Source organism: Symsagittifera roscoffensis, chromosome 10 (genome assembly GCF_963678635.1).
Source record: "Symsagittifera roscoffensis chromosome 10, txSymRosc1.1, whole genome shotgun sequence".
Taxonomy (NCBI): Eukaryota; Metazoa; Xenacoelomorpha; order Acoela; family Convolutidae; genus Symsagittifera; species Symsagittifera roscoffensis.
Window position 1 is genome coordinate 5,042,110 of NC_087071.1, and position 27,912 is coordinate 5,070,021.

General features: G+C 33.5%; 1 protein-coding gene across 1 annotated transcript; it reads right to left on the bottom strand.

Moving 5' to 3' along the window:
* Positions 1–1,626: 1,626 nt before the first annotated feature.
* On the bottom strand, positions 1,627–27,912 carry LOC134854954 (mucin-3B-like). Its single transcript, XM_063871334.1, has 8 exons — positions 27,651–27,912; positions 24,753–24,987; positions 20,837–24,365; positions 6,073–6,210; positions 5,016–5,136; positions 3,483–3,654; positions 1,706–1,928; positions 1,627–1,644 (listed from the first exon to the last, which is right to left on the bottom strand). The coding sequence occupies exons 1-8, from the start codon at positions 27,910–27,912 to the stop codon at positions 1,627–1,629; spliced, it is 4,698 nt and encodes a 1,565-aa protein (XP_063727404.1).

The window sequence follows — 27,912 nt, forward strand, 5'->3', positions numbered from 1 at the left end:
AATTGGAACGCAGTTTGAGACACAGTGCTACTTTGCATGCTGAATATATCCAGTGGGCTCATTTTCCGATTCTCAAACTTCATGATAAATTTCAAAAAGCAAGATTTATGGAAAAACATGACACAAAATTGTAAGTTAATTTGAAATATGTTAAGCAAAACTAAAGAGAAAAAAAGTTTTTGATGTTTTCATAACTGTTTTTTTTTTTAGCTAGTTAACTCAATTTCGAAGAAGCTTTCATCATATTTAAACCATTCTTGTGGGCAAAAGGTGATTTTCGGAGCGAAAAACAAAAAATGAGCCTTGAATCATCGCCTTCTTGCCAGGTGGTGGCCATTTCGGAGTTCCAATCAGTTTGCGAGTAGGAATAGTCATTACTGTTTTGCTCGTGCAGTTTCAGTTTGTGTCCGTGTTGCGACATTAAAGGACGAAGAATGCCTGAAAAAAAATCACCTACCGTTAAATGAAATCGTTTTTTTTTTTGCGTAAAGCATCGAAGTTATGCATGTATTTTTGATTACTGAACCTTTTTTTTGGAAATTGATTTTGGCAGCACCGTAAAAAAGATGCGCAAAAAAATGCGAGTTGGAATCTGAGAGGTTTTTCATACATTTTTCTCTTAATAAAAAATCAGTCACATAATTGATTGAAAATTTGTAAGGATCACTCTTTTCACTTCTTTGTTAATTCTATGGCTATGTTACGAGTATATGTTTTAAATTTATAATTTATAAGTTACCATCATTTTCAAGGTCAGGGTTACTAATATCCTCCAGTTCTGAAGGTTGAATGCTTTCGCCCACCTCTCCGACCATCATAATTTGGCGGCCACGATTGGAGCCGAAACTCGACTCGTAACTCCGACCAGATCGGTTGTCGCGGGTTGAACTTATGATTAGAATCCGATTTATTTTAAGCAAATTTCATTTTATGTTTTGTTGGTTTTTTTTTCAAGATCTCTCTAAGCCTTTTCCCATACTTTGGTAAACTTTGCTACCCTTTCAAAACTGGCAGCTCTGAAATTTTGAAAACTTTTTTTTTTTGAGTTTTCAGATACCAAAAAATGGCTTCAGGTCGTATGAATTTGTTTTCTTTGTCTAATAGTTGTTTTATTTTCAACTAGTCAATTAAAAAAAAGTTCAAGCTTGATGTCAAAAAACTTTCAAATGAAAAAAACTCAAAGTAGTAAAAAAAGTATGTAATTACCTCTTTGTGTCGAAAATATAAGAAAAGTTGAGCGAAAATAGGAAAAATTAAGGAATGCCGGAGCTAAATCGGTCCCTTAATTCATCCGTTGGCTTGACATAATGTATATGTGTACTATAAGTATTCCTAGAAGTCCCTCGATCTTTACTTTGACTCGTCAAAGGATCCACTCGACTCTGAGTAGTTTCGGACATTCTTCGTGTCGGTACAAGCATGATAGTTAGATTATAATCAAAATGCAGGATTGAAAGGTGGCTTCTAAAACTCATTGAACAATTACAAAAATGAAGAAACCAGAGCAGAAACTTTTAACAAAGTTTTAAGCAAGCAAAAACAATTTCAGGGACTTTTAAATCTACAAACTTTGAAGAAAATCAAAGCAGAAACATTTAATGAAGTTTTAAGCAGGCAAAAAATGTTTCAGTGACTTTCACCAATCTGTAAACAAGCCATCAACAGAACTCAACAGAAATTTTCATACGATTAACGACATTCTAACCCACTTAAAAGGACCTAATTTTCGGGAAGCCATCCATAGTAATTTAGGGTTCCAACTATCTTGCTTGTACCTTCGTTTCGAGTCGTGTTCTGGCACGACTGCAAATGTCTCGCCACTTCTTACGTAGTTTGATGACCTGACAGACTCCATCGAGTTCGACAGATTGACGACAGAGGGGGGTTGAGATACGGAGACCACGCGAGTCATCGAGTGGATTCGAGATCTATAAATTTTAAAAAAATTAATTATCAAGTTTGGTTGTTTTCTTAATTCGAGACCTCAAGCTTTTTTAGTTAAATATTGAGCTGAAAACCAGGCTGAAAAACGGTTTCCTCGAATTTTCTAGAAATTTTTTTCCTATTTCGGCATAGAAGTCGGTCGGTGCATCGTCATAAATAAACAAGAAAAAAAGTCGCCAAAAAACGCTAATCATATTGTTTCCATAAAAGAAAATTTCCACAAATTTTGCACTCAAACAAACATTTTCCGAAAAACTTTTTCTGGCATGCAAGACTTATTCTTTTTTGTGTTCACAACTTAAACACAAAAAGTAAACTTTTCCATTTTTTTGGGTAACTTTGTTTCAAAACTCTCAAAACGCCTATTTTTGGATTAAAAAATTAGTCGATTAACGCTAGTAAAAATTAGTAATCAATAGTAAACAGATAGTTTTGATTGCATCAAATAAATATGTAATCGACTGGACTTAATTTAGCACGATGGTGATCGATTACTGAGATAAACAATTAAATAGCACCCAAAATACTTTTTTAATGTATATTTTGGTACATAGTTTCTACGGATTGTCGACATTTTAATTTTTTGGATTAAACATATTTTTTCAACGTTGTATACATATATTATACAATATTTATACCGATTGTGTTGACTATCAACAAATATGATTTTTAAAAAAAAAATTGAAATATGATGTGAGCATTGGATGAGTCTTCGTTTGATGTTTGAAATAAAAAGAAATTTGAAAACGGTTTCTATGGAAAATTCTTGAGGAAAGTTTTTTTCTTGAACTGAATTTGCCATTTTGGTAGATTTTTGTGTTCAAAAGTGAACTAAAAGCGTCGATTTAGAGCTACCTTTTGAGAAAATTTCTCTTTGATGCACTTTTTTTTACCAATCGAATGACCCGGTTTGACAAAGAATGCCTATCATACAATTTCATACTATCAAAAAATGCTTGTCATACAGTTTTATACGATTTCATGGACTGGAAAAAATGTAAGAAAAGAGCAATTTAGGCATTCTTACGAAATTTTTTAATAAGCTTTTTTTGCCTCGTTCTAGCTTTAATGATGAATTTCTTGCCATACTTCCGAGATTTTCATGAAAATAGCAAAAGCAGTTGTTGTACTGTGAAATTAAATAATTAAACTTTTCGAAGAAAAAAACGATTGAAAAAATACTTGTCATAATTTTTTTTGTATGAAAACTGTATGATAAAAATGTTTTCTATAGACCCCATATATGAATTTGTATGATAAGGCATTTTTCTTATATGGACGTCAACACGAGCAATTCTGAGATTGCGAAAACGTGATTTTAGTTCACGAGTACACTGAGCGAGATATTACACGTGTACAAAATTTTAGTAGTTTCATGGACAACAATAACTGTTTTATCTGAACGAAGTTATGGAACAAATATGTTGATTTTGAGGTCGGAAATCAGTTTTTCACACATTTCAAAACCGTTAAAACAAATTTTTTTTTGCGAAAATATTTCTTTTTGGTGAAATTCAGGTGTACAAATAAAATTTTGCCTGGAAGATTGTCGAGTTGAGTTGCGTCTCACGAGTCTGTGTGGTCCCCCCGAGTATGACTCATGTGGGTTGTGGTGAGTAGTGTAGGGGGTGCTTCTAGACTGAATGTGGGACTTGCTCAGTTGTTCTCGATTGGTTTGTTCAAGGGTAGCTTTTGCCAATTGAGAGATACCTGAAATCGCTTTGAATTCAAATATTTTTGTTCATTTCAAGTAAAATCTTGTTATAAGTTTTCATCGAAGGTATAAGTTTTCAATTTTAGAGTTTTATAGTTGTGATTTATAAATTTGTCAATTTCAACTTGATTTTCCAAAACTGTTTTTTTAACTAAATCTTTGAAAATTTGATACTACAACTTTTGAATTTCGGTTTCTAAAACATTTCCAAAAGACAGCAGGAAAACAGTAAATGAGCGCAAGTGATTAAGAAAAACTTGCTGACTTGTTTTTTTTTTAAAAAGTTTCAGTTTCGAAATTCGATGAAACAAAGTTGGCATCAAAGCTCATTTGATTTATGAAACATTTTATGACTGACATTTTTTTGATAAAAATAACCCAATTTCAGAAAACTTGACTTCAATAGGTACGATTTTTACTCCGCTGGAAATCTGAAAAATGATTTACAATTTCCGAAACTAATAATCGATCACGTCATTTGTAACCCCTTACACTTTTTGCTGTGCGATATTGGAGTTTCCTATCCTTTAAAAAAACGGTATGCGCTGAATTTTAAAATAAATCAAAAACCAAACTCACCAAACTCGCCAAACTCTGATGATATAATTTATTACCTTGGCTTTTATACTGTTTACGCATGGTTCTGCGGTTTATTATAATTTCACTGCATTTTGAGCTGAGCAAGCTTTCATAGCACTCATATAAAACAATCGGATAAGATAAACTAACACAGAATTTTCAAACTTCTTTTTTTTTGCCTATAGACTAAAAATAGCGGAAATTCTTCGAAGTTTTACCAGCATTTTTTATGCAAATTATTTAGCGGCACTAAAAACAAATATTACACTCTTCAAATTGGCGAACTCGAATGGATCAAAGGTTAGGGGGCAAACGGGGTCAATCGATGTGAGAATAACTACCATAGAGGTGTATAACTCCGTAGTTTTGTTCTAAACGAATTCACCCGTTTTAAGGTCATAATTCTGATTTGCGATTCTGCAATATATTGCACCATAAAAATACTCTTAAATTGTCAAACTGTTTTTGTTCTCACTATTTGTATTCCAAATTAGCCAAATTTGAAAAAAAAACTATCTAAAAAATTTTTTTTCAGTCTATTTTATCCAATTGTTTGATACCATAGTGTTATAAAAACTTTGCCCAAAGTTCAGTTAACATTCAACAAACCACGAAAACATGCACGAACGAAAGGCATTCAAGCAAAATCAAAAGTTTCATCAGATTTCGGCAATTTGCTACTTCCCTATGCAAAAAAAATCGTTTCAATAACCTAAACAATTATGAAAAGAGAGAGAAATCATTAAATAAACCCGTTTGAAAAAACTCTATACTTTACCTAGTTTGGAAGTAGTCTCATCTATTGTTTCATATCGGTGACTAATCGCTCCTCCTGACAGTTCCAAAGAGTCGTTCATCAGACTGTCTTTTTTGTTCGATCCACTGGCAGCCGAGGAATTCTAAAACCCCAAAGTATACTAGTGTCGACGGCAAATTTTAGTAGGAATTACTCTAGAAGTAAAAACAGGATTTATTATCAAATTTGAAAAAATTTATGAACATCACTACAAAACCAAATAGTTTTGTTGACAGGAGAAAACAAACGGGATACAGATTAAGACTGATGGGATGCTTTGTGGTCCAAAAAACCCGATTTTTTTTTGGTTATTTATGGTGTTTTGGTCGTTTAGACGACATCAGAAAACCATTTTGATATGAATAAATAGTATTTTAACAAACTTTGAAAATTAAAACATCATTTTGAGATTCTGTTGAAAATTAATTGAGTTTTTGATCGTTCAGACGACATCAGAAAATCTTTTCGAAATGAATAAATAGTATTTTATCAGGTTCTGAATATTAAAATATTGAAATTCGATTAAAATTTAATTGCGTTTTTGATCGTTCACACGACATCAGAAAACCATTTTGAAATGAACAAATAGTATTTTATCAGGTTTTGAAAATTAATATCTCACTTTGAGATTTTATGAAAAAATTTATTGTCTTTCTGGTCGTTTGGAAGACATCAGTAAACCATTTTGAAATGAATAATAGTATCTTATTTATGGTGTTTTTGGTCAATAACACGGCATCAGAAAACCATTTTTAAATGAAAAATATAAGTTTATCATGTTTTGAATATTAATACCTCACATTGAGGTTCTATGAAACTTTTTTTTTGCTTTTTAAGAATTAGAAGTGTTGCTTTTCTAGTCTATTCCGTTTTGATATAAAAAATTCTTTATATCAAAACGGACTAGACTGTAAAACATATCCTTTACTAAATTTTTTTTTCAATTCGTCCCAAATTAAAATATAAATTTTCAAAATCTGCTAAGACACAATTTGATTAGGTAAAAAGCTATAAATTACTAGAGATTTAAACTACTAGCCCCATTTCGATCTACCATTGTTCGGATACAAGACTGAGAGTGATTGTTTGCTGAACAGTCGGGTGAGCACATTGACTGGGACTGAGGATTGGCTGTCCTGATGAACTCACTCGACCCATCCTGACTCAACTCCAACTTCTAAAAATTATACAAAAACTGAAAAAAATTGCTCTTTAGTCCAGTCTTCAATTTTCTCCAAAACAATTGAAAAAAAAACAGAGATTGTCGGTTATTGTGCAAGTTGCACAGTATGTTCCGAACAGAGTCTTGAAAAATACAACTTTTTTTTTCAAATTATTGTCGTTTTTTATTCGGCGTTGCGTGATAAAAAGAGATGAACAAAAAACTGGGAGCTAGCATATTGAAAAAAAAAATTGCAGATAAATAAATACAAAAACGAAAAAATCAAAAAAAAATTCAAGATTTTATTTGCAATTTTTTGAATTTTTGAAAAATTGGATTCCAAAATAGGCGCTGAAAGTACACTGCGAGTAGAAATTGAAACTTTTAAAAAATTGTTCAAGTGTTGGTCGAAAAAGTCTGAAAAGTTTTTACTTTTGGTCGTTAAAATCGTGTAAAATTACTAAAAAAAACTAAATGTTCCTTGAAAAAATTTATAATAGTTTCTCAATTTCAAACAGCAATTAGATTTTTCAACGACATGAAAAAACAAAATGTAAGTCGTTTTCACCACGACAAACGAAAAACTATTTGTTCAGATCCTCCTATCTCCAACTTCGCAAAAAAACTGTAAGAAAATTGGCAAAAGATTTTAAATCTGCGGCAACTTTGTTTTGTATTAAATTCTAACCAAGTATTAGGATATTTGAAAATTGATTCTGTTTCAAAACTAAAACAAAACCCGCGTTAATTCAAAAAATGTTTCATTTGGCTTAAGCTACTTTAATTGAATTTGGTTAGTTGCCTCACTTCTTACGAGTTTCACTATTAAAAGATTTTTATCTAACGCATAAAAAATGATTTAATTATGAAATATTAGATGACCTTGGTTGACACGCTAACAAATTTTTGAAGATGAAATTTTAAAGAAGTGCAAACGATTCTGAGGCCAGTTAGTTTTTGTGTAAGTTAATTAGATTTTCTCACCAAAAAAAATTCTCAACAATTTTTTCCTATCAAAAAATAAATTTTTCTCGCCGGCGGATTAAAATCAACATAAAAAATCAGTTTTTAAATCTGTTTTGAGGTCATAAAAAGTCACATAGAGGCTATTTTTTTAGCCATGAAAAAGTTTTGGACTCGCCAAAACTTTTCAAAGAAAATTTCAAAAGTTAGGGTCATTGAAACTAATCCTTTTATGTTCTGTAGCTTGGATTGTATATATAGATTGTAAAACAACGTTTCGACCTAATCACTTTTTTTCTCTAGTAGTACACAATGTGGTTCGATTACTTTAGTTCAGATAGCATCCCAGGTTGACCAAAAATTCTAATTATACACTTTTCCTAAACCAAAATAAAATAATTTCTCAAAACATTTTGATTGTATTCGTAACTGAACTCAAGTGACAATACTTGGTTACTCAAAGTTGAGTAACCAATATTTTGATCGTCTCGCATTATAAATGCATTGGAAACGACCTGAAATGTTTTAACTCAGTTTTACACAAAAAATATAACGAAAATTTTAGTGAAAATTTCCAACGACGATTATTTTTTAAAATTGAGTTTTTAATTCATCAACTTTAATCAAGGCATGCATAAGCATGCCATACAAATCAAAATAGGAGTTTTAAGTGTTTTCGAAAAAAGTAAAAAGCATAAAGGAAAAAAATCCAAGACTAGTGTATCCAGGACTACGTTATGCACACAAAAATTAAATTTTGCATTCAAAATTTTCTTTTGTGAAAAATGTTTGTTTGAGTAAAAATTTCGATTTGCGGTTGGAAAAAACCAAAGAGTTTTTGGGGCAATTTCAAAATTATTGAAAAAAAAGTTGGTTGTCGCCATGAAAAAAATGCTAGTCATACAATTTCCATATATTGAAATTGTATGATTAGCATTTTTCGACAAAAAGTTTTCCGTTTCTATTTAGTAGGATACTTCGAACTTTATACCGAAACAAGAAAAAAATCTTTGAAAATTCGATGGCACTATTTTAAAAAAAAAGTGTATTATGTTTGTTTGACTAGTGTTTTTTCATAGACTTACTTTATGGAATTGTATCATTAGCATTTTTGGTCTACGAAGGTGAACCCGGGATTTGGAAACCTTATTTTGTCATAGTTTTGTGTAACGAGTTTTTTTTCTGTCATAGTTATATGTGATGAAACTTGCATAAGTTTTACCTCCAAGAAATCTTTGAAAAATTTTCATTATTTCTTTAATAAGCCCTGGTTTTTACAGAACCAAAATTGACAGGATTGTTAAAATCATCACTACTGTTTATTTTTCTATCACCACAATCTGTACTTTCGTTTCAATAAATCGCAATGATCGTATTTAAAACTACCCGTTTGCAGCATCCATGAAACAATGCAAGTGTGTTTTCAGAACAATTCTGCAGATGATTCAATGTTTTCATAAAATTGATCGCTCGTTTATTAATGTCCACCAAAAACTAATGTTACTCTTTTCAATAAAGAAATAGCGATGATTCGAAATTAGTCAGTGAAAAAATTTCTAAGAAGCACACATTTTGGTAGCGCCCTACAAGTGGCCTTTTTAAATCATTTTTTTTGCTTTTTTTCCTAAAAAATTTCGAGTTTTTCAAACCTCGCGGTCTAATGAGCACTGAAACTCGCTGTTTAATCAGCACTGAATTTTGCTACTCGAATATATATTTTTAGCTCTAAATTTTTTAAATGGCGAACGCAGTTTTTTACATTTAAGCATTGCTTGTCTCGAATAAAATTTCAGACCGAAAAATAATCACTCGGCGTTTGCGATAAAACTATAAAAGGCAGAAAAAAGGCTGATCCGTTTTATTTGATACAACTGTGTAAGAAGAAAGCCCACTCCATTTTTGAGTACTGCTTTAGAAGTGCAGCATTAATATGAGACGAATTCATGAAATTATCGGATTTTACTTAAAAGTTTAAATCAACTTTTAAAGAAATTCGATCCATTTAAGTTGTTGTTTTATATAGTGAAAAAATTTCAGAGAGAGTTGTCGCAACAAAGTTTTGTTTCATTTGTTAGGCAAAAAAACTTACAAGGTTCGCAAACAATTCAAAAAAGATCTAATGTTAAGATTTAAAACGGAAGAAGCTGTGTTGCATCTTAGATCATAAATTTTAGATATACCATGAATGCAATAAAATCACCAAGATAATAAATTCTGCGTCGTTTTTTTTCTTATTTATATTTAAATTGAGCAATCATTAAAAACTTAGCGCACTTTTCCACTTGCGAGTGTACTCTTTCTGTTACAAAAGCAAAGTTGGTCAAATTTTGAAACTTAATTACTGAAACTTTAGAAAAAACCAGTTATAGAGCAATAGAAGACAGTTTTTTCTGTAGAAGCATATTCTGGAATTGACTTCTACGCTTACTTTTCATCTGGTGAACAATTACCAGCAACATCCAGTTGTATCGTGAAACCGGATAACCATGATCGGAACAAAAAAAATTTCGAGAAACTAACGGTCTCAAATCAGACTGTCTATTATGCATGGAATTTTGGCTCGATGACCTAAACTCAGGAACAAAAATTGGAGCTGAAATCAGAAAAGTACCGTTCTAAATGTCTTGCGATACTAGAATATACTCTGTGGTGCTACCATTTTTAGGGGGTCTGGGTTTTGGTTAGCATGACCCGGCTCAAATAATACATAACGTAGTTGCTTCTACGAACGGTCTTGGACAACTTTTGATAATGAACTTTAGCCGCTCAAGCTTATTTACAATGATATATTCTATCAATACCAGAATGAGCTTTACCAGTACCGTGACCGCCCTGCATAATCAAGAAAAATAACTTTTGATAAAAATTAAATAACAAACTCCCTCCCGGGTTGAAGTCCCACCGGTAATTATCGCTTTTTCTGTAGTATCCCAGTGATCGCTATTTTCCAGCGCTGATTCATGTACAATTCAGAGTTTGTTGCATAGATAAACCTGCGATTTTCAGAGCTATTTCAGTAATGATTCCGTAGAAAATCATCACTTAAACTTAAGAATTTTTGAACTTATTCTAATAGCTTTCAAATAAGAGTTTTACTTGATAAACCCTTTAACTTCAGTTTACATTGAATTGCTAGCGCAGAGGTAGAATCTGTGTCGACAAAGCTGAAGGATTGGGGATCAAGCCCCTGATAGAGCTATTTGCTCATGCTGATAGGTTTTTTATTGCTGTTTCATCGCTGAAAATAAGCATCGATTGGGATCGCTGTTTTTTCATTTTTTTCCGCTAATTTTCAATGTGAGTTCAACCCGGGCACCTAGAAAACACCGTCAGATAACTTTTTTGGCAATGGTTTTCATTTTTTTTACTCCAGGAATACATTCCTTTAAATTTCTCGTCAAAGGTAATTTTGTAGATTCCCGAAAAATCTGACCAAGAGCAAGGTCGAACAAAGGAACTTTGGCGAAAGAGAGCGAATGTCCGAAAGTACACCGTGGAATTATTTTTGACTTTTTCAGACTCTAATTTGAGGCTACTCAGTTTTGGGCAGTTTAGAAGGCTTTTGAAGTGCACCTTTACAAAGTTAAGCTTGGGTAAACAAAAAGTGGATGTCATGAAATTGTACCGAAGGGATCTCATTGGTAATGTTTTGCCGTCACATTTAACCTACTCACCCGGCAAGCTTCTTTTAAGGACATTTGAATACAGTGCTGATTTAAATTAACCGGACAAAATGCGTTAAACTTGAAATTTAAAACGCATTTTTCTCAAATTGGGTTGAGTTTAGGTGAAAACTTATGAAGACAAAACTTGTTTAGATTTGTAGCAGATTTAATTTAGTGTTATTTGTTTTGCCAAATTCGTGTCCAAATTGTTACCCCAAAATGGGTTATTTTGGCTTTTCTTAGTTAATCAAAAATTACGCTAAAAATACCCAGTCGATCACAGACATAATTATATGAAAGTGAGCCCCTTACGTAGCCCAACAAACTTTAAGAAGGGTATTTTCTCCAAAAAAAATTGCATAGTTTAAAAATTGTTTTTAAATAAAAAGTTGGTTTTTTATATAGTAAAAACGACCTTTTTTGTCTATTAAACAAAAATAATAAATTAACTTATACAATGTTTTGGAGAATCTACCCTTTTTTAAAGTTTGTTGGACTACGTAAGGGGCTCACTTTGATATAATTATGTCTGTGATCGACTGGGTATTTTTGGCGTAATTTTTGATTAACTTAAAAAAACCAAAATGACCCATTTTTGGGGTAAAAATTTGAACCCGAATTTTGCAAAAACAAATTACATCATATTAATTCTGCTAAAATTCTAAGCAAATTTTGTCTTAATAACTTTTCACCTAAACTCAACCCAATTTGAGACAACACGCGTTTTAAGTTTCAAGTTTAACGCGTTTTGTCCGGTTAACTTAAATCAGCACTGTACAAAAGAAAAGAATAAATAGCGAGATTGCGGAGAGATATCATATGTTTTGCTGGTCAAGAAAAGACCAAAAAACTGTTTTGAAAACAAGGGGTTGATCAAAAATGTGGTAACTTCCCAAATGGCATAATTCCCAAATGGCATAAAAATGGAAACTTTTCCCAAATGGCATAAATTTCAAGTTTTCATTGTAATTTAAACGTTTTCTATCAATTTCTATTTCTATCATTTTGCCAGGAACGAAAGCATGTAAACAAGATTTGGAATTAATTGCTTCCAAACAAATTTAAGCAACAGATTTGTCGTAAAAAATTGACCACCAGAAGCTTATTAATAATCGCAAGCTTATGCTTCTTGCTTTTGATAAAAAGTTCTACAAGTTTTTCACGATAAAATGTCAATCAACATTTGAATTGACAATTTGACTAATTTTCTCACATTGTTCACGAAAAAATTGTTCTCGATTTTTCCAAAGCACCTGTTGCATGAAATTTATGCCATTTGGGAAATTTTTCATTTTTATGCCATTTGGGAATTATGCCATTTGAGACGTAATCAAAAATGTTAATCATACAACTTTCGTAAGCGGAAAGTGGCTGGTCATACGGTTTGAATGAGTAAAATGCATCATAAATTTGCTTGATAACACTTTGTTGAGAGTTTTTTCATATTTGGAAACCTTTTTTTATCATAAACGATTTTTTTTTTGCATTAAATTATATAATTTTATAAAAGCAATTAAATTACGCTCTAAAATTCTAGCTTCATTTTTGTCTGTATGCATAATAACCAAATGTTTTCTTACATCAGAAAGCCCTTAAGTTAAGTAGCCAGAAATGCACAGCTTACACTTTTTCGCAGTTTCTAATTTTTTTGAACTAAGCAAAAAATTACGACTAGAATTAAGACTAAAAATTACGACTAGAATGAAGATTTTGAACACTCCTCACAATTCCTCGATAATTTTTGATAGGTGTTTCGAAAGATCAGCTTTTTTCCAGTGCTATATCAGCACTGAAAAATGCTAGTGGGGTAAACATCTAACGCTTATTTGCTTGATGACGAGCACTATAAGTTAAAATTGCTTTTAAAGTTCTTGGTTTTCATCATTTCTAAATTTTTTTTCATAAAAGAACTAGGAATGATCAAAACCAAGTATTTTAAAAGCAATTTCAAATCATAGTGCTCGTCATCAACCAAAGAAGCGTTAGATGATTCAAGTTTTCTTTTTTGTAATTTATGTCTTGTTCTACCCGCACTGGAGTTTCATGGGAAATACTCGATTATAATGGATTGTATCAGCGAAAAACTTAACCAATTTAATCGATTTTCATGACCCATCCAACCATGAAAATGGATTTTTAGGGGTTTTTAATCGATTATTTTCAATATTCAAAAACCCATTATAACCGATTATTTTGACAATTTAACCGACTTTTTGGGCCACAAAAATTCATGAAAACCGATTTTTTTTCTGCAGAAAAATGTTTACAGCTAATTAAAATCTTGAAATGTCTGGAAACGATCTGCAAATTTAGAACCCGAACAAACACGTTCATTCTTAGCCTAAAATACTCAAAGTATGTCCCCTCTCCTACTCCAACCCATCCCCCATTCCAAGTTTATCCTAATATATCCTTCCACAATTTACACCAACCACCTCACTTACCCCCACCACCTACCCTACCACCACCACCTCCATCTACACCTCCACCTCACATCCCCGGGTTTCGAACCCCCTCGCCACTCTAAACCCATCTTCCCCGGCAATCCCCTCCTTTAAATCCCCCCTACTTGTAATTGGGTGTATAAACAGTACAGTAACCGCCGCCCCCTCCCCCTCCCCACAAACTAAACAGGAGTGAAGCCGGGGCTTAAACGTACACCCAAGTAGGGGGGAGGTGTTCCGTATACCCCCCTGGCTTCAACCATTAAATACCCTTCTCAATCAAATGAGAGGAGAAGGGTAGTGGCGGCAGGGGGGGGGTTTGTTAGGGTACAGCGGGGGAATGCCGATGGTAAAAATTTTTACTATGCCGATTGTAAAAAAAAAACAGTAAAATAAAATGTTAAACTGCCAAAATGAAAAAGTAGAGAAATTTAAAATATGAAATCTTATGTGAAAAGTTTAAATTTATGAAACGTAATCCGGAGTAATTGCACTAAACAGGAAATGAGATAACTTGCAAAATTATGTTCACATCTGAAAACCGCCATTTAAATCGATCATAATCGATTATAATGGATTATATTGATTTAAAAAATGTTAGGATTATAATCCATTTTTAATGGATTCTGTTCGATTACGTTGGTAAAATTATGCATACTGACTATCAAATGACATTATTATCAATTGTTATCCATAAAACTGCAAGGCATGTATCTTTTTTGGTGTCTACTAAAAGTAGATTTTCAACTTCGCTGTGATTTGGATTTCTTTGGTTACCATGTTTTTTTTATTCCAGCAAAACTTTTTCAAATAGTGTTATAAATAGTGTAGGTATATATTTACAAATATGTAATATTTATAATTGTGGATTACGTTTCAAATAGTGTTATAAATAGTGTAGGTAGATATTTATAAATATGTATAGCCCTTTTAGTTTTTTTTCAGTTCTATCTGTGTTTTCTTGACAAGGCTCGAGTTTAAATTACTGAGTTATCGTCTGGAATTTTTTACCCATTATGTGGAAAGGATATATGTTCTTGGTCTTTTATTTTTGAATGTTTCATTTTAATTTTTAACTTTTTTTTCAAGTTGTAAAATAGGCTCTAAATTGTTTTAAATAAAAAAGGTTCTCGAGCTAGTTAATTTTTGGTTCCATTTTTTTTGTAAGTAATGATTTGTTTCTGTGACATGTTATTGTGAAATGCGATTATTTATTCAAAATGATATAGAATTACTATTTTGCATTCGATTGTGATTCACATCAATTTACTTGATTTATAGCGTATTTAAAGAGAAAGTTTGGTTCATCTGATAACAGATTTGTTAACTGAAAAAACTTATGGTCCAATCATTGGGGTAACTTTGAATGTACTGAATGCAGTGACGGCTTGGATCAGGATTGCAACAAGTTAAAATTTGCTTGCTTGTGACGATTCTGAAATGGGCGGTAAAAGGATTTGTAACCTAATGTTTCTGTGTACACATTGTTTTCGTATGCTTCTTCTCTGTAACTCTAAGGGTTTTGTAGTCATAGTTTTGTGGTTCTGTATTTGGAGTAGAATATATACATGAACTGAGATTTATAGCGGTCATTTCAATTTTTAGCGTTACTTCTTCTTCTCCAAAGGGATAATAATTTGCCCATGGAAATCAATGTCTAGTCTAAATCACTACTGCAGTGTAATCGCTTGATAACGCAATGTTGAAGCTACTAGGTTTTAATTGTAGTTCAGAACATGGAAGTGTTTGTATAGTTTTTCCAAAATAATCTTCGCGATGAGGTTATTGAGTTTAAAATGATCTATCAATGCCCGGGTCGAGATCCCGCTCAAAAACCGCTGAAGATATGAGCGGTTTGAGCGGTTTTTCTGCAAGATTTGAGCGGTTTGAGCGGTTTGGGCGGTTTGGGCGGTTTTTTTGGAAAAACCGCTCAAACCGCTCAAATCTTGCTTAAAAAACCGTTCAAAAACCGCTCATTTCTTGCGGTGATTTTTGAACGGTTTTTCAAGCAAGATTTGAGCGGTTTTAGAGCGTTTTTTGAGCGGTCTTTAAAAGAAAACCGATTAAAACCAACAAAAAAGCCTGGAAAGGTAATGTGACCCCGGGTTGACATCCCTAAACCGAAAATGCTTATTTTAAATTTCCTCACACCGAAAAAGCTTATCATACAATTGCCTGCATCAAATGTACGGAAAATGCTAATCATACAATTTTCATACAATTTTGAGCGTAATTGTCTAAAAAAACCGCTCAAGCCGCTCAAATCTTGTTTCAAATTAGGTGAAAAATCTCGACTCGGGTGGTTTTAAATGTTCACACTTCGTCGGGTAATTGTGATGAGGTTTCCGCTGCTAGTGGAGAGTACCCGCATCCAATTTTAGGAGTAAGTTATCGATTATAACTGATTTTTTTGATGATTTTTGTACCTTTATTATCGAGTATAATTAACTAAATTACATGCTCAAACGATTTATAATTGATTAAGGTCGTGATATTTTCCGAGATTTGAAAATCTCTTATAATCGATTATAATTGATTAAAGATCATACAAAAAAACCCTCAAATCAGTTATAATCGATTATAATATCTTATTTTGCCACAATTTTGTCAAGCCAAAACTATAGTCGAATTATATCTTATGGGTTAATAGTTTTGTGTCAAAAACAAAGTCTCTAAAAGAGAGATCTCTTGTCACACTTTGGTTCATCTGAACACAAAGTTTTAACACGAAACTAAAATTTCTTAGAGATCCTTTCATTTTAATTGCAAGATTCCGCGGTGAAAAATAAATCTTCCGAATCAATCTTGAAACTAAATCAATTTATTGATATTTTGAAGGCTAAAAAGGCTTGAATTTTGCATCCTAAAATAGGGAAGAAAATAAAAAAAACTCATAAATTTGAATTGATTTGAAAATTTCAAAAACTGATTTCTCATTTTTCACAGGAACCAACGTCTACGAAAATCATAATTTATAAACAAATTAGATGCAACTTCGAAGACAAAACGGGCAAACAAAAGGGATTATAATCAATTATCATCGATTATAATAGATTTTTGTGCAAAACTCATGAATTAAAAATGGATTATAATCGATTATAATTGATAATAACTGTATCGAAAAATAGTCCGATAAAAAATCGATTATAATCGATTAAATTGTGTTATAAGTGATAAAAAATTGATTTCAAAAAGAGAGATTATAAACGATTATTAATTGATTAAAAATGATTGTTTCTCAATTTTAGTAAGAGTGGTACTAAAATCGTAATATAATCGATTATTAACGCTTGAAACTCTATGCGGGTACGATGTTCAAAACGCAATGTTTGAAAAAAATTCAGTTTGATCTAATAAAAAGTTACTGTTTGTTTGTGTATCTTTGCCTGTTAAGTAACTTGATTGTGAATTTCTTGATATCAGCTTAGAATTTAATTATGTCCTATCATAATGGAACTAGTTTTAGCTCTGAATTCCTCAAAAACCAAAAAATTCTCATGAATATCAAGTGCGGGTCGTTTAAGGCAGCATGGATATGTTGAAAGTTGGGTATAACCATCATATAAAGTAGCCGGCTATTTTTCGAAACACCTAAATTCTACTTTGAATGTTCGATATTGGAGTTTGCCTTCCTTTTAACAAAATAATTGAACTGAAATTAAAGAAAAAAATAAAAAGACAAACAGCTAAAAAGTTTATCTATAAAATACCACAAAAAATAACCGCCAGTTATATCAGAGTCTCGTTCATCAATACATATTCATCGATACACGTTCATCGACTCTAATAAATCCAAACCTTGCAATGAACAAGCAAGATAAAATGTTTCAAGATTGAAGACGAACATGGAAAGATAACGATTGCTCTGTACATTTTCAAATAATTGATAAGATCAGATAGTGAATGCAAAAATTTATGACGTTTTTCAAGAGAAGATCATTTCCAAGGAATAATCAGTCCATATTATACCAAAAACTTAAAACTTTTTTCTGAAAAAAAATCATCTCGACCATCGTGTGTATTTTTCTTTTCATATTATTGCATGTTTTGTGAAAAAAAAAAGATTTTATTTTTTTGTCAATTTTTCAAACTCTTCTCAGAGGAGACTATTAAGAAAAGATGGCAGATGCTTCATGTTGATGAAGCGTTCACTGGAACTAAATTCTACGAATTTTTAAAAAAGAATTTTTTATTTTACCAAGAAAAAAAATCCAGTGCATCCAGATAGTATTGTTTCAAGCAGCTAAAAATACAGGGAGAAGTTTTATGGATAAAAATCAATTATAATGGATTTTTGTTGACTGAAATGATGTCTATATAATCGACTGTCATGGCAAATTTAGACAACGAAATGGAGATTTAATCCATTTTAATCGATTATTTTCGAAAAACGAAAACACATTAAAATTTATTATAAGCGATTATAATCCTTTTTCAATTTCAATACAATGGATTATTTTTTGTACATAAACTCCATGAAAGTTGATTAAATTTTGTAAAGATTAAATTTCTACTTTTTGAAAAAAATTTTTTTATAAAACCGAATGAACACGTTTATCCAGGGGCGGTCAATATGTACTAATTTTCCAAAAAACACCCAAAAACGGCATTTTTGACCAGTTTGTTCCAAGAAGTCTGCCTGTAGCGCTAAAAATTTGGTCAAAATACGTTCTTTTTCGAGTTTCGGGACGAGTGCCTGGAAAATCAACTTGGCCGACCTAAAACAGAATCGACTAAATTTTCGAATTTTTTCCCTACGCCCCCCCCCTACGCCTCCCTTTCAAAATGTTCTAAGAAACGTCCAAAAACTGCAAGTCCGGACCGTTTTTTTAAGAAGTTATCTTGGTGTTTCCAAAAAAGGTCGAAACATTTTTCGATAAACCGTTTGTTTCTGTTCAGAGAGCTGAGTTCCAGAGACTTAGAAATCTATAAATTAGGGAAACCCAGAGAAGTAAATGCCTAATTTAGATTGAAATGAACAAGCGGAATGATTCATCTTTGCTGAATGTGAGAGGTACTATTTGAAATTTTAACTAAATTTATAGATTACAGTTGTTTTTCAAAAGGACAAAAAGTTTTTTATTCCAAAACCAAAAATTTCTTCTAAATTTGAGCATATTCATGATAAAAAACTTTCACAAACGTGTGGTTAAAAATATTAAGGAAAGGATAAAAATTACATTTGTTTCTAAGTAAATTGTTGAAAATACTAATGCCAATAGTTTTAATATTTGTGACTAAATCAAACAAAACTATCTGAGCTATGAAGATCTTTTGAGAAAATTGACAGAAATTAATGGAAAATTGATTTGTGTGAAACGTGGCTGAAATCGGCTGAAATCTAATTTTTTAAAGCTAATTATAGAATTTTTTTCAGAAGAACTAAAACAACAACAATGAAACACCTTTTTAAGTTTTTACTGTAACGGGCCAAAAAAACTGGTAGATGAACTAGCAAGTGCAAATTGCGTGTCATTACGAAGGTGTTAGGTTGGTGGGACTGGTTGATTTTTTTCGGTTGCTCTTGCTGTAGTTGGCGTAACATACTTGCTAATAAATGGTTGAAGTTTTTTTTAAAATCTAATAGCCATAGTAGCGAAAACTTGATTTCTAAATCTAAAAAGGATTTCTAGAGATAGCGCGGAAGTTTTGAAAGTCAAACTCCAGTATTTTTCTCTTTTTTATCTTAATTTCGAAACAGTTATTATTTACGCAGAATTGTTTCAAAAAAGCCGAACTATTTTAAGTTTACTTCGGATTATCTAAATTTAATGTGAGCACATTGACTCAAAACGAAACAAGAAACATAATTACGAACAGCTGGAGACTACCAACAGTGAGTTATTTACGCTTTAGTTTTGTATATTTTTAAAGTACCTTTGATTTCCAGTTAAGACGTTTTTGAGTACATGAAAGTTGTCACTATGATGAAAAAGTAAAATTGATAGCGTAGTTTGCTTGTATTTATTTTGATTATTAGTTTATCTTTATTTTGATTTTTTACTCAAATTGCAGGCGGCTGTATCAAAAATAAACAGTATCAAACTAAATCATCTAACAACTATATATTAACACAGTATTATCAATTAGCGTAGCATTTTTTCAATTCAAAAACAACTCAAACGAGTTTTCGATAATTTTTGTTCTTTTTAGTCTTTTTCTTAATTGTTTAATTAAATTATTTTTGCTAATTGGTGTCTCGATGAATAAATTTTTGCCGTTTGATTGCTCGGCATTTGAAGAAAACGGCATATTATTTGTGTTGTGGCAAACTTTTTGTCAAGAAAAATTTCGTCTTTTAAACTACACATGTTTGATGGGATTTACATGTGATCTGAAATTGTTTGAAGACTTGCTCTCAAAAAAATATATATTTCATCTGCGACCGTTTTTCGTAAAATGAAGCTTTTCAAAATTACCAATGTGGCTAACTTTGGACACAAAAGTGTGATATAATTCGTCCACTAAAGCGTCCTACTACCTGCTACTAATTTTTTTCCAAAGTTGCAAAATTGCCTAAAGCTGTCAATTTGGTTCTTATCAGACTCTTAAGAAATGTAAACTCACACAAAATATATCACTTTACTCTTTTCTTGGTGTGCGGTGGAGAAGATAAAGAGAAAAATCATTTAAAAAATTCATTTTTTGTGACAATCAAAAGTTTTGCATCGGGACGTTTTAGAGCATTCGGAGCATTCCAGATTTTTCTCCTTATAAAAGCAGTTTTTTGCTTGTGCTTATTTCGATTATTAGTTTATCTTGATGTTGCTCTGTACTCAATTGCGGCCGGCTGTATTAGAAAACACACTATCAAACTAAATCATCTAACGACCAATTTTTTTTTCTAAAAAATTTAACTTACAACTGGTCTCGAAAACACAGGTACAAAAACTCGACTTACAATTGGAAACCGTACACTAGTTGCATTTAGTTTCTTCGTTTTGCAATTTTAACGTGTAACATGGTTTCAAGGATTAGTCAAAGTTACTTTTTTTGCCAACCCAGAGCTCAAAATAGTCTTTTTTTGAAGGAGAAATTATTCAATCTGCGTCATCAACAGTATTTTTGAGCTCTTTGTCTTTGTTATTTGCAAAAAAATAAGCTTTGGTGGTTCAATTATTTCAATGAAAAGTTTTGGTGATTCATTGCAACATTTTTTGATTGCCAGATTAATCCTGGTGTTCTTTTTCATAAATTATGAATTTTATTCTTCAAAGTTTGCAGGTGACAGAATTTGTAAACTGGATCGTAGAACAAACTCCTAAACATTGATTGGTTTTAACAAAATTAATTAGTAATTTTATCACTCAAATTGTTATTGCGCTCAGGTTTCAACCACTTAGGTTTGTGGCTGATACTAGTTTGAATAGTTTTTTTTCACGTTGAGCGAATTTTAAAAAATCAAAAAACTGATTTCTGGTAGCAGTAGAGTTTTAATCTACAAAAGTGTCAAATTATAGAAAAAAATTAGGAGCATGAATATTTTCTACTTTAAATTGTAGCAAAAAAAATTACCATCTCTTAGAAAAACTTTTTGTTTAGCTGATAGTTAATAAAACATACACTCACCTTGGCCGATTTTTTCCTCGAACTTTTCCTGCTGCTTTTTCGTCCGCTGGTGCTTCCATCAAAAGAAGTCTTCAAAGGAACCCTCGGCGGCACGGCGGGCGGATTGTCGGTCGAATCTTCAATCACAGAATACTCTACACTTCTTGAACTGGCCATAGTTTGAGCACTAGCCATAGTTTGAGAACCGGCCATAGTTTGGGAACTGGCCATCGTTTGAATATTTGACCTCGAATCTTTCGAAATTTCTGCCAAAGAATTTTTATCAATTTTGGACAAACTTGCTTGTCGGTTTGAAGTAGTTGGATCGTCGTCTATTACGTCATAAGTATGTGGTTCTGTAGTTTCTTCTTCTTTTGTTATGTAATACAGTTTTGAGCTTACGTCAGTACTTTTTTCAAGCTTCGAAATGTTTGAAGGTTTCAGTTTGTGACTTGTAGTTGTAGTATCTTCTGAAATAGTTCCGTACGTGGAAATTTCCGTTTTGGTGTTTGTGTTATTAACTGGAATTTTTTCAGAGGCGGTCGAAACAGCGACAAACAAACCTGAAAATTTTTTATTTTCATCATCTTCATGTTTTTGATTTTCATCAAAAGTTTGGACGTCTGTTGTTAAAGGCTTGTCTTGTCTTATTGTTGATTCAAAATCAATAGTTTGAGCCGCCGTACTCTGTGTTGTTATGCTCTTTCTTCGATCATTTTCCAAAATAGTCCCTTCTAACGGTTTTGGAGATCGGTTTAAAGTACTTTTATCCTCGTCCAAACTTTCCATCTCCGAGGTTCTAACAGCTGATTTCAATTCGGACCCGTCAGCCGAGAGACCGAGGTTCGATCCTGACTTGTGACTTTTCTTTTTGCTTTTTCGACTCACGTGATCATCAAAATCTGTGTTTTTCAGCTCTTTAGGGAGAGTTGCAGATTGAGAGCTCGGTTCATTTTCAGGTATGACAGAAGTTGAGTCAATTTTAGATCGAGACCTTTTTCGAGAACTTCGATTCGAGGATCCATCGAATTCAGTGCTCTGTGGATTCAAACTTTGAACGAACGAGTTTTCAACACGACTTGAAAACTCATCGGGTCCACCACGACGTTGTCGTGCTTCAGTCGTGTTGTCGGTTCGGTCGCCGAAACTCGTCGATCTGACAACTTGATTTGTCTCTTCGGGTCCTCTTGGCGCTATGCGAGCGAGAGAAGCTCGTCGATTCGTTTCAATTTCGTCGCCGACTAGAGCTCGGTTTTGACTTGGCTCGCTTGGACCGCTCGATCTGAATGACTCTCGTGTCATAAAACCGCTATCATTCGCACCACGAGATGAAGGCTGAGGCTCTGCTTGTAAATTGGATCCTTGTCGGGAAACTTGTTGTCGGGAATTTTGTTGTCGTCTTTCGTGCGACGTCTGGTGCGACAAGTCGTCGGGTGGCACAGGACTCCGAAGAGCTGCCGAGTTTTCGGATCCAACGTGCCTAGTACTAGACCGAACGGTGTGGTCGCCCGTAGCACTTGAACCCGCCCTAGCCGAACTTATTCGTATTTTCCGACTGCTCTTAGACGAACTATGACTTTTCCGACTCTTAGACGAATGGCTTTTGGCACTAACTTGACTTTTCGCTGTCGATGTTTCGGCTAAAGGATTTGTCGTATTTCTGATCATTGACGTATGTGTTGTCAATGTTGGACTATCAGTTGCCGATCTTTCAGTTTTGGGGCGATTAGCCGAATGGTGTGACCTTTTGTCCGACTTTCGGCCGTTTGTTGACCTTGAATCAACTTGGCTTCGTTCACTAACAGACCCTTTATTACTTTTATGAGTCATCGAATTCGTGGTTGAAACTTCAATTGTTTTACCACTTTGAGAATTAGTTTCAGAAGTTATTCTTATTCTGTTTTCGGATACCTGATCGTTCGTTTTCATGAGATCTTGACTTGCTTGTGGGCTGGTTAGAACATCATCATAATGATTGGTTTTGGAGCGACTTTTAGCTGGATTGCTCGTTGTTGAAGTTATTTCAACGGTCGTCGAAAGTTCGTTCGTTTCCACTCGAGAATCTTTACCGAGCTCGCGGTTCCGACTTGCCATTCGCGATTTCATTTCAGTACTATTCAATGATTCTGAAACCATACTTGAAAAGGGTTGAAATTTCTTATCACTTTTTGTTTCTGAATTTTTTCCAGCTGTTCCCGAACTGAATTTATCAGACTCGGTTTTCTCAGACCGCGTCGCTTTCGTTTCAACTTTTTCCGAGCCACTTGAAGTTTTACTTTCGGGTTTTGTTATCTCGGGTTTTGGTTCAATCAACCCTGACGATGATTGTGTTTCGGAAAAAGTCTTAGTCGAACCTGACTTTTTAGTCGACGAATGTGAACTTCGGCTTTTAGACGAGCGTCGAGAATTCGACGAAGCTAGCAACGAGGTATCCGCGTTGCTAATTCGAATAATCGGCTCGTCCAAAAGATCCCCGGAAACCTTTGAGGAATCATTTTCCTTTGAAGACTTCTGACTACCGGATTTGTTCATAGGAGTCGACCCAAAAGGTTTTGCAGTTCCGGTAGAACTAGCCGGCGGCATAACATCAGCAGTAGCTTTTTCGCTCTGCGTCGGCGGCGGTTGATGGATTTTTGGTTTCCTTACCCTCATCAGTTGAATATCCTCGCCATAATTTCCATGATGCCTAGCGGCGGAATGCAAACTCCTGGCGCTTCTAACATCCAGAGTGTCCAAATCTGATTTACCCGGAGTTTTTGCGATGTTTAAACTATCCTTGTCAAACGAAATTCTACGACTTGAGTTCGTGCCACCCGTTGCTGAACTCTTATTGGTTGCCGAACGCAAATCCTTCTCGGATTCTTCCTGTGTTTTATGCGTATGCGATAATTGACTCGAAGTAAAAACCCGATTCGACCCGACTTGACTCGGCTTTGCACTACTAGCTAACGAGTTATTACTCGGTTTTTTCATTATACCTTTCACCGAACTTTCAACTTTACTGTGAGTCGAAAGTTCCGACTTAGTGTCAGCTGGAGCGACTTGCGAAGAACGAATGCTCTCGGGTAAAGCTTCTAGAATGTTCTGAATTATTCCAGGCGTTTCAGTTTCAGCTTGCGAATCGTAACCCGGTTTTAAATTGTGAAGCGACTTTGACTCGGAAAAATTTGTCCCAGATTTCGAATTTTCGGTTAGATTTTTGGAGTCAGTAAAACTTTTTGAGTGGTTTGAGTTTTTCAAATCATTTCCAGAAACTTCCGATTTCTGAACACGCTTCAACTGACTTGAATTGTTCGAATTTTTGCGAGTCAATTTTGTCTCGACGATACTTTGCGAGTCAATTTCGGACAAGCTGATTGTCGGAGCGACCGATAAAGCGTCACTGGCTTTCTCGGGTTTGTCTGTGATCTTTTGATCACGTGATACTGTGATATTTTGTTCAACCACATAGACGTTTTTGCCTGATTTTACTCTGCGGGTTTGCATATAAGTAACGGTCCCATCTGGGTTTTTGACGACAGTAGTTTGGTCAACTTTGCTGTTCCGTAGGCTGCATAAAAATAACTTTTCTGTCGAGTTTCGAGGAATTTTTGGTCAAATTTCTTGATTTCTTTTTCAAAATTTAGCTTTTGCACCTTGATTGAATCCATTTTTTGTGAACCTAAGTTTGATAATATTTTAACCCAATCTTGGCGCGAAGATGTTATTTAAAAAAAAGGAAGTCAAATTTTTCATTTCTCATACGCTTATATTTTTAAAGCTACCATTATTGATATCTGTTGATTTCCAATAAAATGAAATAAACTCATTCTCAACTTTGATTTAAGATACGGAAGTTAACACTGGCTATTTAAAAACAGAAAATTTAGGGTTTAAAATTTAGGGTTTAAAATTTTTATCGCGGCGTCATAATTTTGATCATTTAATTTTTTCTTACCTCGCGATTAATTGCATTTGCATTTTCTGGTCGCTAGCAGAAATATCAGCCGCACAAATATCCATCAGTCTATTCAACACATCAGGGGGTACAACTGTCATCATGGCCCCTCCCCCTCCCCCTTTGGAGTCGAGGGGGGAGTCGTTGTCGACAGAGTGAAGACTAATATTGGGCTGAGAAGCGAGGTTGAGAGTGACAGATCTCTTGTAGGACTGGATCTGGTTGCCGTCTGCGTCTGGAAAGAAAAAAAAAACGAATCAATTGAGCAAAAATGAATTGTTGGCTGTGTTTCCTTTTTTGGAATATAGTCACACTAACAGGACTTAAAAATGATTCATCACGTGACATCCTATTAGTCTCGAAGTGTTTTGAAAAGTATCTGTTTTTAACAAATTTCAAATAGGCACAGGAAAAAAATTGTCTGCACAAGAACTTTTTGTGAATCTAGTTCTCATCTTTTGTTATTATGTTGAAATAAACTAAGTACTAAAATATTTGTTTTTTGTTTCATCTTATTCGTTTTCCACTCAAAATCAGGTACCACATAAAGTCGTTGGACTGGGTTACGTGATAAATCATATTGAAGGCCTAACAGTTGTGATTAGAACTACATTTGAAAGTTGCAAAAAAATTCTCCAGTGTTGAGAAAAGTCGGTTTGAAATTTTTGATTTTTCGTCTTAAATCGAGCAAATGAAGCGAGCGAGCAGTCTTATATTAATGGCTTAGAAGATTAAAACCGCATAATTTGAAATGTAAAATTAGTTTTACTCGGGTAACGTTAATTTTTTCTGAGTATTTTAGCGCATTTTTGGATTCTTAGAAAAATTGAAAAAACTGCAAAACTTGAAAAAATTCATCTAAATATTTTTTTAATGTATTTTTTCTTTTTTCTAGTAATTTTCTACAAAACTTCTTTTTTCAGTTTACTTTTTTATTATGACTGTCAAATTAACCTCATCTCCAGTTTGTTGTTGAACTCTTTTTATCATGAAAAAATCTAAGGTCCGTAATGAAAAATTAGTTCAAAAATGGGGAAGAGTAAATTAGTACCAAGTTTCTTTTGTTTTTTGAAAATCAAAATCAGAGAACCAGCGAGTCAATTCAAAATGAAGACCTGATTTTAGATTTTTGGGTCCTGTACCCATTGTTTATGCAAAAAATTTTAACACCTCCTCGCATAACATTAAAAGCGGGGTAGTTGGGGCTATAAATTTTTTTTCTGCGACCATTGAAAAAGTAGAGGAACATGTATCTTAGTTTCTTTGTTTTGCAGCACGCAAAACTAAATACCGCAACCTGGGTAGAGTGATATATCATATCGCTGCCTTTTCAATTTTAATTCGAGTGACATTGAAAAGTTTCAAAAAATTTTCCAAGTGTTGAGAAAAACTGGTTTAAAATCTTTAGTCAAATATGCAGCGAGTAAAGCGATTAATTAACATTCTTTATAGATAAAAAGTAGCATTTTAGGCTAAAAAATTGTTTTACTAAAAGGAAAGCTAGCTTTGAATAATTCACTTGCTCTTTTCAATTTTTCACCCCCTTATTTCAAATTTGACAGTTTTTACAGTTGCTTTACGTGTTATTTTGCCATAATGCAAGTTTTTACAACGAAAGATATGAAAACAAGCATGTGTTCAAAATAGTCATTTGTTCAACATGTAATTTTTCACAACATTGTGACAACGTAAAAATAGTTTCTAAAAAAAATCACACGTGGGGGAAAAGGGGAAAAGAGCCGCTTTTCTTGGAAAATAAGGCTCATTTTTACCCCGCCCCTATCCATATTTGAATTTTTTCGTTTTTTCAGTTGTCTTGCGTTCTTTTATGCCTGAATGCGTGACAATGAAAGTTTCGAAGAACAGCTGTGTTATCAATAGTTCGTTTGTTGACCATGCAAAAATTCATTGAAAGTGACTACGCTGAACTCATTTTTCGAAACTGATCTTCAAATGTGGTGTGAAAATAGTCGAGAAAAGGGCTCTTTTCCAGTTCCCTCCTTTCAAATTCAATTTTAAAAAGCTTATTTAACATTGTCATAATGCAATGAAATTTGGCGTGGTGAACAAATCGACAACTGTGAACAGATTTGTTCATCATACTTTACAGCGTAACATCACTCATTTAGCCGTAATAACACGTAAAACAAACATAAAACTATGTTTGTTTTACGTGTTATTACGGTTTTTACGTGTAATTTGAATGTGTATTTTTGTATACTTACGTGTTTTTACCTGTATTTTGAAGTGGGAGGGAGGGACTGGAAAAGACCCGGGAAAAGAGCACAAGAAAACTTTGCTGATTTTTTGAAGGCTCTTTTCCAGTCCCCTTGATTTTTCTTGAAATTCATTATTAGAAAGTCTATTTAAAATGTTTTTCAAAACTGAAACTCAAATGCGGGGAAGGCTCTTTTTCCTTCCCCCCCCCCCACCTGCAAATTTTAACATGTAAATTTGTTGACTACATTGTCCGATTGCTATGAAATTTTACATACAGACTAATAAGGCCACGACAAACATATTTGGTTTTCATACTCAACCTCGTAAAACCACTCGTTACCCTAATATATTGAAGGTCGTGTGAAGTGGGGGGGGGGGGGGAGGAAAAAGAGCCGCGGGGAAAGCATGGAGAAGAGACAAGAAACTTAATGAAAAAATTTAAAAACATTTTAAAATATTTAGTTTTTTTTGTTTACTTATTTTTGAGGATCATTATCATTTTAGCTTAAGTTAATAAATTTCAACGTGTTTTTACAGTTCTATCATCACATGACGCTCCAGAAAAAAAACTAATTAAAAAAGTGTTTCTGAGAATGCGTTCGGAACATTCTGTGCTACGTGCACGGCAACCGGATATGCTTGTTGAACTATGGAATACTGTCAACAACTGATAATTACCCGTTCCATTTGGGTTCCCATTCAAATCCGTAGCAATAGTCAGACTAATAGTCGCCAAGTTAGAACAGTCTTTCGGTATTTCATTAACTCCACCGCCTGCCAGTTCCGAAGCGCCAACATTGCCACCCGATGCTACTTGAGACAGAGCCGACAACACACTCGTACTGGCTTGTGATTGGCTGCGATTTAATCCGATACTTTTCGAGGATTTCGTCCGATTCGAGTCGGCTTTCGGTTTCTTAGTCTCGGCAAATTTCTGCAT